Source organism: Hibiscus syriacus, unplaced genomic scaffold, assembly GCF_006381635.1.
Source record: "Hibiscus syriacus cultivar Baekdansim isolate YM2019G1 unplaced genomic scaffold, ASM638163v2 tig00113719_pilon, whole genome shotgun sequence".
In the NCBI taxonomy this organism is placed as follows: Eukaryota; Viridiplantae; Streptophyta; class Magnoliopsida; order Malvales; family Malvaceae; genus Hibiscus; species Hibiscus syriacus.
Window position 1 is genome coordinate 1,202,097 of NW_024063467.1, and position 16,742 is coordinate 1,218,838.

Here is a 16,742-nt window from a genome sequence, read left to right on the forward strand (position 1 = left end):
CACCTTTTGTTTTTTTCTCTTTCGAGTTCCTGCTTTAATGGATGCTTTGTACAGTGTAAACAACAAGATGTAAACGTGTCATCAAATTTTAATCTTGGACAAGTTTTAACTTTTGGAAACTTTACAAAGGTGTGATATACTTACCACCTGTAGTACTCCATTAGGTTTTATTATATTCAATGTATACATTGTCGTTTAAAATGTATTTTGAACATTTTTTAATTCCACTTCATCCTTATATTATAAATCGTAAAATCGATTTAGAAGATACAAAACCATGTATAAACGTCCCCTAATTCGAAAGTAACGTGTTTATTCCGTTTTTAATAGAAGTCGATAGTATTATTAAAAATTGAAAATCAAAATTACAATAGGAGTTCACATCTATCATCGTAAACTAAATACACAATTTGGATATTTTATTACAACATTAAAACTAGCTACTCTAGATTATATAAGGATTATATATTTAAAGGGTTAAAAAAACCAACCAAAAGAATCGATCAAAAATAGATATGGACAAATCTGATTGAATCGCAAACGAACCACAAAAGGGAATTAAACTATTGAAGACCATCGAGAATCGCAAATCAGAGCCGAGTGTCGTAAGAAACTATCTACGAACGCAAAATCACGCATCCAAATTCAATCCAAAGGTTCATAGTAACAAGATTTCAAATAAGTATCACATTGATCAGTCGTGATGTCGTCAAATCTAACCCTGAGAAAACATAAATAAAAGAATAGCTAAAAGACTGGGAAAAAGAACAAAAAGCGTACCACAAAGATAGAGATAAACGTGTCACAAAAACAAAGATAAATATGTCACAAAGACATAATTATCTTATTAAGAAAACTAAAAAAAAGAGAAAAGAAATTGACGGTCGGAAACCAACATTAAAACTGGTGTTGTCGCTACTGGCAAAACAAAATCAAAAAAGAAAAAATTGATTTGAACTATAAAAAACAAATTCCCTTCTTCTTTTTTAATTAAAGTGAAAAAACCTAGTCTATGAATTATTTGTAAATTATCAAAGGTCATATATTTGTAATTATTAAATTATTTAAATTTATCATTTTTAAAAAATAATAAAATTTTAAAACCTAAAAATCCGATTTTTTTCTTATTTGTCATTTATTTATATACTCTAATTTAATTATTTTCAATCTATATAATTTTTAAATTTTAAAAGTTCATCAAATCTATTAAGATTTTATTATTAGTTTTTGTAGGATGTGTATATTATATATGTAATTATTTTTTAATTTGATCATTTTTAAAATTTTTAATTTAATCATATTATCTTTATATCATTTGAGTTGTAATTAAAATTAAAATAATATATTTAAGACTTAAGTCAGTGTTAAAGGAATTTAATCCTGCTCATTATTCTGGTATATCAAAGAGGGTGACTACTAAAAGAATTCAGCTCGAGTAAATTCATATTTCTAATTTAGGCCTTGAGGATAGGGATTTAGAGGAAGAGAAGATTGTGCAGGCCGATTTGATAGAGTTAGAGGGTGCTGGGATTTCTTTTTATAAGCAGAAAACTAAAGTTCATTAGGTGCAAGAAGGAGATCCGGATAAGAGGTTTTTTAATTCCACTGTGGATAAAAATAGGAAAAATGGAATACGATTAGGTTACTTCATGATTGTAATGGTAATAGGTTGGAGACTTTTGAACCATGTCTAATGAAATGGTTCAATTTTTCATTAACTTGATTAGGTCTAATCCTCAGGTTCAAGGTTGTTATGTGGATATGTTGGGGGAGCTGTTAAATTGTGTCTTGCCTGATGTTGTTGGTTTGGAGATAGAAAATGAGGTGACTGATTCTGAGATTAGGGAGGTTTTATTTAGGTAGAGGAATGATAAAAGTCCTGGCCTTGATGGTTTCACTGTGGGTTTTTTTAAGGCTACGCAAGATGATGTTAAATTTGACTCCATTGCAGCAGTAAGGTATTTCTTTCAGTTCAATGCTACGACTATCATTCTTGTCCCTAAAGAGCCAAATAATTTCATGGCTAAGGATTTTTGTCCAATTTTCTACTGTTATGTGATTTATAAAACTATTACTAGGATCTGTGTTAGCAGGGCTGTTTATTTTCATGCTTTGATTTCGCCTAGTCAATCTGCGTTCATCAAGGGAAGGAGTATCATTGACAACACCTTGTTGGCTCAGGAATTGGTCAAAGGGTATGCTAGGAGAACTCTTTCTCCTAGGTGTGCCATAAAGATAGATCTTCAGAAGGCTTTCGACTCTGTCAGCTGGCAGTTTTTGTTGGAAATAAAACACTCACACAAACAACTTTTATTGAAACTCAAACAAATATTACAAGAGTACTCTCACTCAAAAACAAGAACTACAACTCACTCTTATAAGACTTTGCTTCTTCACTCACTTAGAAGCTCTTAATTTTTCTTGATGCTTAAAACTAAAATGGGAAGGGGTATTTATACTACTCAAGAACAATCCTACACCACACAAATAAACTAATTTAAACCATTACAAATTCAACAAATATCTAACTCTCACCTAACTAAATTGATGTAAGCAATGACATCATTAATTAAATGATGTAAGCAATGACATCTTTAATTAAATGATGTAAGTAATGACATCAATTTAGTTTGGGTTTGGGTTTAGGCTCCCATAATGGATCAAGTTTATGATCCAACACCCTCCCTTAAACTTGATCTCGTGACCCCTAGTAGGTTCCTTAATCTTAAGAAGTCTTCGCTGGTCAAGGGCTTGGTAAAAATATCAGCAACTTGATCTTGTGACTTCACATATTCAACTTCCACATCTTTTCTTGCAACACACTCCCTTATATAGTGGTAGGGAATATCAATGTGCTTGCTTCGATCATGGAATACTGGATTCTTTGCTAAGGCAATGGCTGACTTGTTGTCGACACAAACCTTGGTAGGCTCTTCTTGTATCAAACCAATCTCCTTCAATAGATTTCTAAGCCAAATTGCATGACAAACACATGAGGTAGCAGCAACATATTCCGCTTCACAAGTGGATAATGTGACAATCGGTTGTTTCTTTGACATCCATGTGAATGCAATATCTCCCATGAAAAATACGAATCCAGTAGTGCTCCTTCGATTATCTATGTCTCCACCCCAATCACTGTCGCTATATCCAACAAGCTTGTAATCATTAGAAACTGAATAGAACAAGCCAAAGTCAATTATACCTTTCAGATAGCGAAGAATTCTCTTTGCGGCTTTAAAATGGGTGGTTGTTGGGGATTCCATGTAGCGACTAACCAATCCAACTGCGTGAAGAATATCGGGTCTCGTGCAAGTTAGATAGCGTAGACTTCCTACCAAACTTTTGAAGAATGTTGGATCTACACTTTCGCCTTCTTCATGTTTGGTCATCTTGATCCCGTATTCTGCCGGTGTGCTTATTGGCTTACAGTTCTCCATCTTGAACTTCTTCAGTATCTCCTTTGCATAGCTTCCTGTGAAATGAAAATTCCATCATTTTGTTGCTTAACTTCAATGCCAAGGTAGTACGCCATGAGCCCCATGTCTGTCATCTCGAATTCTTTCATCATCACATCCTTGAATTCATTAAACATGCTTGGGTTGCTTCCAGTGAAGATCAAATCGTCCACGTAGAGGCACACGATCAAAATATCTTCATCTTTGATCTTGATATATAGAGCATGCTCGTAGGGACATTTGTTGAAGCCATTCTCTTGGAAGTACTTGTCGATTCGGCTATTCCATGCCCTTGGTGCTTGTTTTAGCCCGTAAAGAGCCTTCTTCAACTTCAACACCTTGTCTTCATGCCCTTTGACTTCATAGCCTGATGGTTGCTGAATGTAAAGTTCCTCTTCAAGAACTCCATTTAGGAAGGCGGACTTTACATCCATCTGTTGTATCTTCCACTTGTTTTGAGCTGCCAAAGAAATGATTAGTCTGATAGTCTCCAATCGAGCAACAGGAGCAAATACCTCATCATAGTCAATTCCAGCCTTTTGACTATAGCCTTTAGCAACTAGCCTCGCCTTGTGCCTTTCAATCTCTCCTTTGGCGTTTTGCTTTGTTTTGTACACCCATTTGACACCTATCGCCTTATGTCCCTTGGGAAGTGAGGTAAGTTCCCATGTGTCATTCTTCTCGATGGCCTTGATTTCTTCGTCCATCGCATCTCTCCATTTCTTTTCTTGTACCGCTTCTTGAAAGCTCACTGGTTCACAATCGGCAAACAGACAAAATAATGTAAGATTATCTTGTCGTTCAGTTACCTCATAGAGATCTCTAAGGCTTCTTGTGCGTTGCACAACTCTTTCACTTTGACTCCCACTTGACGATGATGAAGGTGATGAGTCTCCTTGAGTGGTTGATGTTGGTGAAGTGGGTGGAGTTGCAAGCTCTTGTTGAGATTCATCTAGTTGCTCCCTCATTGTCTGCTCATCTTCTTCAAACTGAGGAAAGAAATTGAAGTCATCTGTATGAGAGTTAAAATCCCATTCTCCTTCTTCGTTGAAGACCACATCTCGACTAATCACAAACTTCTTATTGTCTGGATTGTACAACTTGTAGCCCTTCGAATTAGCATCATAGCCGATGAAGATAAAACTCTCGCTTTTATCATCAAGCTTCGTTCTTCTCTCGTCTGGTACGTGAACATGGGCTATACTTCCAAAGGTTCTCAAGTGGGAAATGCCAGGCTTTCTTCCACTCCATGCCTCTTGCGGTGTCTTTCCCCATACACTTCTTGTTGGAGATCGATTTGACAAGTAGACTGCACACGATACTGCTTCCGCCCAAAATTCTTGGGTAGTTTCTTGCTTTTGAGCATGCTTCGTGCCATGTCGAGGATTGTTCTATTCTTTCTTTCTGCCACACCATTTTGCTGGGGGATCTAGGAACTGTCATTGGTCGACGAATTCCATTTGCTTCACAGAACTCTTGAAACTCCCTGGAAGTAAATTCTCCACCTCGATCGGATCTCATGGCTTTGATCTTTCTACCGCTTTCTCTCTCCACTGCTGCTTTGAACTTCTTAAAGACTTCAAAAACTTCTGACTTCTGTTTCAAGAAATATACCCAGGTTTTTCTTGAAAAATCATCAATGAAGAGAAGAAAATACTTATTGTTACCGAGAGAGCTTGGCTTGATCGGTCCACACATCGGTATGGATGAGCTCAAGTGGCTTCTTAGCTCTTGTCTCTGACTCCTTTGGAAAGCTTTTCCTGAATTGTTTCCCGACTAGACACCCTTCACAGAGTTGGTCAGATGGTTGATGTGAGGTAGTCCTTTCACCATCTCCTTCTTAGATAATAGCTCTAGACCTCCAAAATTGAGATGCCCAAATCGAAGATGCCAAAGCCATGATGCATCTTTGTAGCAAGCTTTCAGGCACTTTGCAACATCATTTTGTATGTTGATCAAGAACATTCTATTCTTTGACATCGGCACTTTAGCAATGAAGTTATTCTTATCATCTTTTATAGAAAGATTATAATTATTCATATGAATATCATAACCTTTCTCTACCAGTTGCCCTAAACTTAAAATGTTACTTTTCATATTGGGCACATAGTAGACATTTGAAATAAATTGATGTCTCCCATCTTTCAAACGGATAAGAATGTTACCTCTCCCTTTCACTGCTATTGTGGAATCATCTCCAAACGAAACATTTCCACTTACTGACTCGTCTAGCTCCACAAACATGTCTTTCCTTCCACACATGTGATTGCTTGCACCACTGTCAAGATACCAGGAATTTGCTTGGCCACCATCAGTTTCCTTTCGTGCTAGAAGAAGAGTTTCTTTGCCATCTGTCTTTTCCTCCACGTAATTGGCCTTCTCCTCAATTTTGTTGTTGGGAGCTCTACATTCTGAAGCATAATGCCCAAATTTTTGACAATTATAACATCGAATTTTAGATTTGTCATACTTTGAGTTTGGATTAATTCTTCCACGGCCTCGTGTTGAGCTTTCTCCTTTCTCATAGTTGTTGTTGGAATTGTTATTGTTGTAATTCCAGCCTCGTCCACGACCTCGACTTCCACCTCGTCCATGGCCTCTACCTCTGCCTTGGCCACGTTGGTTTCTATCATTGCGTTGGCTCTCATGCATATCCTTGAGTTGCAGCTTAAGGAGTTGCTCAGTAAACTCATGCTTCTTTTTATGCTTCTCTTCGTATGCTTGCAATGATCCTTGGAGCTGTTCGATCTTCATTTCTTCCAAGTCTTTAGTTTCTTCAATCGTCACGACGATGTGCTCAAATTTGGGATCCAACGAACGGAGTATCTTCTCTATTATCCTCACATCGTCTAACTTTTCACCATTTCTTTTTAATTGATTAGAAACAGCTACTACTCTTGAGAAATAATCTGAAATAGACTCAGATGCTTTCATGTTTAAGGATTCGAATTCACCTCTTAATGTTTGGAGACGAACCTTCTTCACTTGCTCGGATCCTTTGTAAGAGGTTTGCAGCTTCTCTCATGCTTCCTTGCTAGAGCTTGCACTTGAAATCTTTTCAAAACCATCATCATCTAATGCTTGATAGATTAGGTAGAGAGCCTTCTTGTCTCTCTTTCTTGAATCCTTCAAAGTTGTCTTTTGATCTGGTGTAAGAGTAGCAAAAACATCATCATCCGCAGGCTCATTATAGCCTTTCTCTATGATATCCCACACATCTTGTGATCCAAGAAGTGCCTTCATTTTGATACTCCAATTGTCGTAGTTGTTGTTGTTGAGTGTCGGAACTTGGAATGGTGCCATACCATTTGCCATATCTCTCAATATAATGAGATTTTGTAAAATCCGATTGCACGGATGAATCCGGAACGATGAAAAAAAACTTTGGAGGGACTTGGACAACTCGGTCAAGAGCTCCAACTCGGCTTAATCGGCTCAACTCGGTGAGTCAACTCGATTTTCTGGCAGCAGTCTTCCGGCGGTGCGTGGCGGTGCGTCAGAACTCAGATTGAGAAAATTCTGGCGGCGTCGTATTCCTCTCGTCGAGACCTTCGATCTTTCCAACTCTCTCTGATGCCACTTTGTTGGAAATAAAACACTCACACAAACAACTTTTATTGAAACTCAAACAAATATTACAAGAGTACTCTCACTCAAAAACAAGAACTACAACTCACTCTTATAAGACTTTGCTTCTTCACTCACTTAGAAGCTCTTAATTTTTCTTGATGCTTAAAACTAAAATGGGAAGGGGTATTTATACTACTCAAGAACAATCCTACACCACACAAATAAACTAATTTAAACCATTACAAATTCAACAAATATCTAACTCTCACCTAACTAAATTGATGTAAGCAATGACATCATTAATTAAATGATGTAAGCAATGACATCTTTAATTAAATGATGTAAGTAATGACATCAATTTAGTTTGGGTTTGGGTTTAGGCTCCCATAATGGATCAAGTTTATGATCCAACAGTTTTTGCTGAAGGTGCTTAAAGCTGCGGGTGTGCCATCTTGTTTTTTAGGCTGGATTGAGGCTCGGATTACTACTTTAAGGATTTTAGTTTCCTTCAATGTTAGTTTGGTTGGATTCTTTAAGGGTAAGAGAGGTGTCAGGCAGGGTGATCCTTTGTTACCCTACTTGTTTGCTCTGGTGATGAATGTTTTATCTGCTCTATTAGATAAGGTTGTTGTGAGGGGAATTTTTAGATTTCATCTTACTCACCTTTATTTTGCAGATGATTTATTAATCTTCTGTCATGGCTCCATTGATTTTCTTTTGGGTGTTCTGAGTGTTTTGGATCTGTTTTATGATTTATCTGAATTGAAACTGAATGTTGAGAAGACTGAGTTATTTGCTTGTGGCATGACTGAGGCCCAAATCAACTCAATTCAGGTAGCTACGGGGTTTAAATTGGGGCGCTTGCTTGTTCGATACATGGGAGTACCTTTGGTTACAAGAAAATTGACTAATAAGGATTGCTCGACTTTGATGGATAAGATTAAAGCAAAATTGGGGCAGTGGTCTAGCAAAAATCTTAGCTATCTATGGTGGTCGTTTGCAATTAATAAAGGTTGTTCTTTGTAGCATGGTGAATCACTGGAGCAGACAACTTGTTTTACCCAAGTCTGTGATTTCTAAAATTAAGCAGTTGTTCATGCTATTTTTCTAGCATGGTAGTGATTGCCCTGCTGGTGGTGCTTAGATCAGTTGGACCCATGTTTGCACTGTGAAGTCTGAAGGGGGTTTGGGTTTGAAGGGTCTTCTTGGTTAGAACAAAGCTTATATTTTTAAAGGGATTTACTTCAGGCATGTTGTCTGTAAGCCCTGGTTTAGTTGGATCATGAGGAGATTGTTGAGGTTGAGAGATGGTGCTGAGGTCTTGTTTGATGGTATTGTGAACTAGTAGATTGTAACCAGTAGGTGGGTGCGGGCGAGGATTCGTGATAGGAGGGATAAAGTGAGTTAACATAAATTCATTTGGTTTCCTACTCACATCCCTAAGCACTCGATTACTGTTTGGATGAACTGCTTGGATAGGTTGCCAACTGAAGACAGACTTGTGCAGTTTGGTGTTATCTCGGATGAGCTCTGTGGTTTATGTGGAGTAGAGATGGAGTCTCAAAATCATTTGTTTACTGATTGCTGCTACTCTAGGAGGGTTGGACAGGGTTCATGAGGATTTGTAGGCTTCATGTGTGCTTCATAAGTTGAGAGCAGACCGTGTTGAGGGCAGTTGAGCATTGGAGAGGTAATTCACTTCTTATTTGCATTCTTAAGCTCGCTTGGGTTGGTTTTTTGCATAGTGTTTGGGAAGAACGTAATTTTTGAAAGTTTAGAGGTGTTGCTCGATCACACTGATATCATTGTTGATAGTATAAAAGATATAATTACGTAATAATACTTGTATAGAGAAAGAACATAAGGTGAATGTGAGGTTTTGTGTTGACTGAGGGCTGCCTTAGGGGGCTCTCTTTGGTTCATTGCAGTTGCTTGGTTGTTTTCTTTTGAATGGAATACCTAATTTATCAAATATATATATATAAATTAAATGTATAAGTTACAAATACTAACGAATGCAAATGAAGCTGGAATGGGGTTTTATTATCAGCCAAGCTTTACATCAAGCAAAAGCAAATATTCCAGCTCTTGAAAATCTTCCCATGCCATAGTATCATATATATCCATTAATAGACGGCAGATGGCATATCGGCACTACTCCGACGCCCAAAAAGTCTCTTGTTTGTCCGCCACTAGTGTCCCCCTCCTGCGTGCGCCGCCGTTTTGCAGGATACATTTGCAGTTGATTTAAACCGAAAATATCATTCACCGGATTTTCTAAATCACTCCCGAGACTAACCGGTGAAGTGTCCGACACATACAAACCGTTGCCACACTTCGTTCCCAAGCTTCCTAGGAACAACGAGTCGGTGGACGTCGCGCCGATTTGAGCGGCTTTCTGCAGCAAAGCTGTTGCGGACATATTCGCGGACGATGGCGGTTGATGAGATTGGAGCTGCTGGGTGCTAAACAATGAAGGAACACTCACGAGCAGAGCTCCGGTTTCCTTGACATTGTTCAACGGAAGCGAAGTGCACGTTAGCTCTTGAGCAACACTCGGTGACACCCAATTTAAATGATAACCGGATGCCGGAGGATCGGTGTATATCGAACCCGAATTCAAAGAACCAAATCGATGAACATCATGGCTCATCCATAAAGAAAGTCCACATGTAGTTTGATCGATTGATGTTTCATCAGTGCTGGAAACTGGTTTGAAGATAGACGAGAAATGTTGGTTCTCCATTAGATGATAATTGATCCCGCCGTGCATGGTGGTAGCTGCGTTTATTCTCGCCGTCTCCTCCGCCAGGGCATCGCAAAAAGCCCGGTGAGTAACGAAACTATCTCTTCTGTTTAACAAACCGTAAATATCAGCCAGGCTTCATCTTCAAGCTCTATAAAAGTAAGGATATTTTTAGTTTTACCTTGAAAATAAAGTACCACAGTCGCATTTGTATTCCCTGGTGCCGCATGTTTTTGAGTGAGCCTTCCAATCCGACTTCACAGCGTATCGCTTCGAGCACTTGTCGCACTTCCACTTCTTCTCGCCGTGCTTCCGACAGAAGTGTTTCTTTATGCCGGTGAGGTCCCCGAGAGCCCTCGATGGATGGTGATGCACGCAGGTCTTTTCCGGGCACACGTAGACTCGTTTTCTCGGTTCTTTCGTAGCCCTTTGCTTCAGCTTCCATGGCAGGTTATGTCCTCGCCGGTGAAGCTGAAGGTTCTGGTCTCTTTGGAAACCCTTACCGCATATTTCACACAAGAATCTGTTGGTCGCCATTAAAGTCTTCGGGGACAAAGCTATCACTTCTGCTTCAGGATCTGGTAAACAACAAATATCAAAACTACATTTACTTATCAATATTAACTTACAATTACAAATACAAAACATAGTATATATATACTTGGTGTTCCTGGTAGGTTTCTTTTCTTCTTGGCAAGTGGAGGATTGGACCCAGGCAAAGGATTTGTAACAAAAACATATGGAATCGATGCTTCTGTCATCTTCTCCAACATCATCTTCTTTATTAAGAAGAAAGCTAAACGAAGATGGAATACAGATTATGTGTTGATGTTGTGGTTAAGAGGAAAAGCTCATCGATCAAGGGACTCGAGTGTATAAGCTGATGATATATCTGAATGAATGGATCCATTTAAATCATAATTACATGCTTTTAGGTGGAATATAATAATATGAGAGATGAAAAGTTAAAGTTGAGAGGTTGAAGAAACCGAGAGGAGACAGGAGGTGGGAAGAAAGCTAATCTCCATACTTTTTCATTTGGAATGATTGTCCCATAATTTGTTTGCTTTTCGTTTTTAGCCCTTTTTATATTCTCTTTGCAATTTTTAATTCAACTTGCATATTTTGGTATATTGCTACGAAATTTGACTAAGATAATAGTAACAGTACGGAATAATAAAGTAATATATCTACTCTTAATAATTTGATAATAATAGAAATATTATTTTCTTTAAAAATCTTAGATTCAAGTATTTTTAAAAGTCGAAAACCTTAGCCGCTTTCTCTATTCTCTCCTTCCTCTTCCTTTTTTTTTCTTACAGTTTGTGCCATTTTTATAGATCAAATAATTTTTTTCTTTTTTGACTTTGTTTAGCCGACGGTGATATCAGTTTTAATAATAGTTGTCGACCGTCGGTTGTCTTTTCTCTTTGTTTTTTTAGTTTTTTAATAGGCTTAAGGGTCACATTTTCCCTTATAGTAGACTCAATTTATCACTTTCGCCCCTATCGTGTTTTTGCATAAATTTAGCCCTCGAAGTTGCTCAATTACATCATTCTATACTCTACCCCTGACTTAAAACCTTAAATAATAAACCCTAAGATATGGTTTAGGATTTATGGTTTAGAGGTTATGAAGTTGTGATTTAGGTTTTAAGCTTTATAATTTAGGCTTTTAAGTTAGAGAAGAGTATATAATTATGCAATTGAGCAACTTCGGGGGATAAATTGATGCGAAAACACGATAGGGGAGAAAGTGATAAATTAAGTCTACTATAGGGGCACAAGTTAACATTTTGCCATTTTAATAAAAATAATTTTGACTTTGTGACACGTTTATCTCTGCTGTGTGACACGTTTATTTTTTTCTCAGAGTTGGATTTTACATCACCGTGATTGATCAAGATGACGCTTATTTGTTATCATGCTGATCTTTCCTGCTTTGAACTCTCGGATTGATTTGGATACACGTTTACGTTCGTGAATAGTTTTCTGACAACACTTTACTCTGATTTGCGATTTGTCAGTGTTCTTTCAGTAGCTTCATCTCTTTTTGTAATTTGTTTATCGATGCAATCATATTTGTTTGTATATTTATTTTGTTCAAACATTTTGATTAGATTTTTTAAGCTTTTCCTTCTTTGATTCTTATGTAATTTGGTTCGTACTTCTGATTCGATTAAAAAAAGAGAGATGGTTTGGTATAAAATCAATGGGTACTATTCCCTCAAGAAATCCGCCATGCACATGCCCAACAGCCGTTCAACAAAGCTAAAATCCAAGACAAACGACGAAACAAGCACACAATCAAAAGCGAATCATCGTCCCATGTCTGCTCTCTTCACCCCACTTCACTCACTGGGTTTAGGGTTCCAAACATATATCTTATAAGAGGGAAGAGACGAGGATCGTTCATTAATTAAATTTAAGACTGACGCTACGTACATAGTATATTTAGAAAGCTTTGTTTCTTATTTACATTTATGATCAGTAATTAATAAACTGATTAAAGGAAGTATTATTTTTTAGAATAAATTTAGATTTAAACAGTAATATTATTATACGAAGTCTTCTCCTAAGGCAATAGGTAATGATGTTATCGATAAAGGCATTGAAATTTTGAGAGGGAAGAGGTTAAAAGACAATGAGCTGACAAAGGCAGTGAATATTTGGAAGAGAGAGCAGTGGCCAGTGGGTGTGATCTCCTTGTAGGGCTGACTCCCCCCTGCAAAACCCATTTAATCATAATCTAATGATTTTCTGCTTTCTGGGTTTTTTTAATATTAATGTTTTGGAGTTTTGTTGTTGAACGGTTGCGGCACCAGAATATTCTCTCCTTCCCCAACGCTCTTCCAACTTTCAAGCTTTTACTAAAGGGTGTGTAAAGGAGTCGAGTTGAGCTCGAATATTATTGAGTTTAATTTGGTTTGAAAATTTTAAAATGGGGTTTGAATTAGCTCGAAAACTCGTGAACCTAAAATTTTCAAGCTCGATTTGAACTCGAAACTATGAATTGAAGCTCGAAATGAAGAAGAAAAAAACTTAACTCAATTAAAGCCTCAAACTCAAAACTAAATCTTAAATACATGAAAATATTATATTATATATATATTTTTAAAAGAAATCAACACATAAATTAATAATTTATTTTTTAAAACTAAATCTTAATATATTATATTTTCGAGCTGCTTGCAAGCTTTTCGAGTTGAGTATCAAGTAGTTCGTTTCGACTCGTTAAGAACTCGAGTCGAGTATTTATCGAGCTTTGACCGAGTCGATCTCAAATAGCTCACGATCTATCTAGTCTCATTTACAACCCTAGTTTTACTCTTCTCTCGTTCTTATGATTCTTATTTTGATCACTGGAATTTAATTTTTTTAATTTAATCATTAAATTTCAAATTATTCATATTTTAGTCACTTGACATTTTATCCATCTAACGATATACCAGCTTGACCTTTTTTATTAATTTTTTAGACTGGCCACCGAATTTAACTTATGTTTCACATGAGTCCAAAAACGTGAATTAAACTCTAAACATTCACTGGAACTTTTCCACCTTTGCTTTTTATTTTCATTTTGCGGTACATATGGCACAACCTAGATGGTCTCCCTTGCATTTAATCAAATACAATAACATTGAATATCCTTTTTGGTATCAAAGGTCGACTCTTTATGCTACGATAATTTGAAATAATCGATAGAACAAATCAAACGACATCGGTACTTATCTCATATTAATAAAAAAAAATATAGGACCCTTTCTAATCACATTAACAATACCATATGATTTTCTTAAAATAATACTAGTTCACTAATTTTACCATCATCGTGAAGTTTATATAAGTGGAGAGAATTTATGTCAATCCGACAATATGTATTCTTCATTGGAATTTGATTCAATCTGAAAATCATATATCCTCCATTCGATTCGACTTGACCCAAAAATATATATTATCGTTTGACTTCGACCTGACTCAGTATAAAATAAGGAATTAATTTAAAATAATAATAAATTATTTTAAGGAAATTACATTATTATCCTCGGATTGAAATGACCATCCAACTCAGTTGTTAGAGCACAAGGTTCTTAACCTTGAGGTTTTGGGATCGAGTCTCACGGAGGGCATTTCATAATTCAGAGGTCTCCTACGGAAGCTGCTCTCAATTTGGTGTTGGGGGCAGCCTACTATCTTACCTCCCCTTACCCCATACATAAGGGAAAAAAGGGACATTATTATCCTTGGGTTGAGTCGGAGTTTTTCCACCCTCCCGTCACGACCTCACTCCTTAAAAACCGGATCCGACTCGACCAGATCAGAATCCAATTTTTTTTTTAAAAAAAAAACTGAATTAGAATCCGTCGATCTCAAGTTAAATTGTCTTCCTACATGTATATAGTGTAATAGTTTTTTTTATATAAAATAAAGCAATGATGCAAGATTGACCGAAACAAATTCAGTATCGAAGACGACAAATGTTTGCTCTATTGACTCATCATCCTTATGATCATACACATATTATCAATATACAATGAACACTGAAGCAAAGCATGCGATATTATATATGTCACTTAGTGGATTTGGATTATTATATATCATGGACTCTACCTTTGTTTTTATTCCAAGTATTGACCATTGCGTTAATTAACCCACTCATGACCTGAATGACCTCCTTCAAGTTCACTTGTGTCTTATGACTATTGAAACTGTTGGAAGGATTTAGGTACAAATATTAATTAATTAATTGTGATGAATGATATAACACAATTATAGTGAGAAAAATATATTCCGATACTTATTTTAAGCGCTAAAATTAATAATTTAGGTACTAAATATAAAATCTATTTTTCTATTTTTTTTCTATTTTTAATTATGTCAGCAGTTAAACTATTACCTTTCAATTGAGTTGACCGGTCCAAATTAATTTTGACACCCTATAGTAATAAACACTCGTGCAATGCCATACAAAAATATCAAAGATTCTCCTTTTGACCTTTGGGGAGGAAAAAAAAGAAAGCAAAAGTAAACCCCCACTCTCCAACTTTGAAGATATATCTTTTGTAAAAGGGAAATGGGTAGGGACTAGGGACAGTCGATTTCATGTTTCTTATGTAAAATATCATAATTCATGTCAGTATCGGATCTAAAAATTGAAAAATAGGGTCAAAAATTTTAATACTCGTTTCTAAAAAATTTGGGTGTATAAATTTTCTTATTTCTTCTTATTCTCATTAGTAAACTAAACTAAATTTAACATTTCTCTCAAAATAATGGGTGTGCAATAGCTCCCCTATAAAGCTATGTACATACGCACCTGGTCCATGCACAATGATAAAGAGAGAGACATAGGCAAATAAAAAAATTTATATTATGAAAGAATTTAAATTTATAAAATTTTAATGACGAACTTAAATTCACAAAATTATAAAAAAAAATATTTTTAATAAAAATACATATAAAAATTAAAAATATATGATGATTTTAAATTTTTAGCTCCGTCTCACTTAAATACATCCCTTTATGATGGGGTAAACAATACCTAAATAAAAATAGAATTAACTAAACAATGTTGCCATCAAATCAACTGATTGGGGAGCACTTCAAAGTTGCACTAATTAAGGAAATTGAAGATGACAAATGATATGATGTGAGCAAGGATGAATCGAGTGGAGTGGACGAGAGTAGTTGTTTCTTTTGGAAATTTAAAATTATTATATTTTAAAATTTTAATATATTTTATTAAATCTTTAAAATTTTAAAAGTTTAAGCGTGTACTTTCTAACATGAAATTTTGGATGTAAGAAAACATATGGAAAGACAGGTTTGTGTTGCAGATTGTACCAAGTGATCATTGACTGATTCGAGTGTTGGAATTGAGAAGAAGAAAAAGACAAGGTTTCATTCAAAATGAGATTTAAAATTTGTATGATCTTTTTGTATTTCATTTACTTTAGTGTAGTCTTTATGAGCTTTGACGCTTTATTATCACGTAAATAAAAAATGTTTTTTATGACATATACTATCTAGTCATATAAAGTAATGCGACACATACATACAACAACATGATAGAAGTTATCATCTTAACTAACATAATATATATCACATCATTATCTTGAATGATATCATATATGTTACAACATCATCTTAAATAATATGATATGTGACATGTCAATAATTTAATATATGTAAAAATATTACGTGATTCATGTGTTGATAATGATTTGCATCAAATGGGAATCATTTTGATAAAAAAATTAAAATATTTTTAAAAAAATGAACTAAAATGAATATTTGGATAAATATTATAGACTAATTTTAATATTATATCTTTAGTAGTTTATCCTGCATGTCTCAACATAAAAGATATAGATTTGGATCATATGGGTATGGGATTACCTTGCTTTCATTGCATGGGCTCTAAACTAATTAATTTCTAAAAAATGAAAATTTTTTGGGTTGCCTTCTCGATTTTAAGGTATCACCTTGACTAATTCAGATCTATCTGCATCGCATACTTGGTTTTGATGGGTGAGTCTCTTAACAAGGATTTTATGCATAAACAAATATTCGAACTCAGGACCTTACTTGAAGGCTATCAAGTTTCTTACCACTTGAACCAACCAATGTTTTTCTCACAACGATGAACAACCCACGAGTCTAAACACTGTCAGCAACTTTAAATTGTCAGAATACTTTTACAAAAGGGGACCAAGATTAAATTGTCAATTTTTAGAGGAGACAAGGAGCAATTTTATCACTTTATTAAATACAATGTTTTACAATTTTGAGACCAACTTTTACTAAACTAGGGCGACTAAAGGGAAATTTAACCATTTTATTTACTAAAAAACTAGGTAAAAGGGTAAATTTTGCCTATGTAGTAGGCTCAATTTATCACTTTCGCCTTTATCGTATTTTCACATTAATTTAACTCTCAAAATTACTCAATTGTATCATTCTATATCT

General features: G+C 35.6%; 1 protein-coding gene across 1 annotated transcript; it reads right to left on the reverse strand.

The window, feature by feature from the left end:
* Positions 1-9,141: 9,141 nt before the first annotated feature.
* LOC120186664 (zinc finger protein NUTCRACKER-like) lies at positions 9,142-10,785 on the reverse strand. Its single transcript, XM_039190539.1, has 3 exons — positions 10,436-10,785; positions 9,956-10,352; positions 9,142-9,880 (listed from the first exon to the last, which is right to left on the reverse strand). The coding sequence occupies exons 1-3, from the start codon at positions 10,548-10,550 to the stop codon at positions 9,142-9,144; spliced, it is 1,251 nt and encodes a 416-aa protein (XP_039046470.1). The 5' UTR covers positions 10,551-10,785.
* Positions 10,786-16,742: the final 5,957 nt, after the last annotated feature.

Bases quoted from the DNA above. Each gene is read 5' to 3' on its own strand.
- LOC120186664 (XM_039190539.1), bottom strand. From the start codon at position 10,550: ATGATGTTGGAGAAGATGACAGAAGCATCGATTCCATATGTTTTTGTT. The intron at 10,353-10,435 runs GTATATATATAC...GTTGTTTACCAG, and splicing joins AAACCTACCAGGAACACCAA to ATCCTGAAGCAGAAGTGATA. The intron at 9,881-9,955 runs GTAAAACTAAAA...TTTGTTAAACAG, and splicing joins TGTGGTACTTTATTTTCAAG to AAGAGATAGTTTCGTTACTC.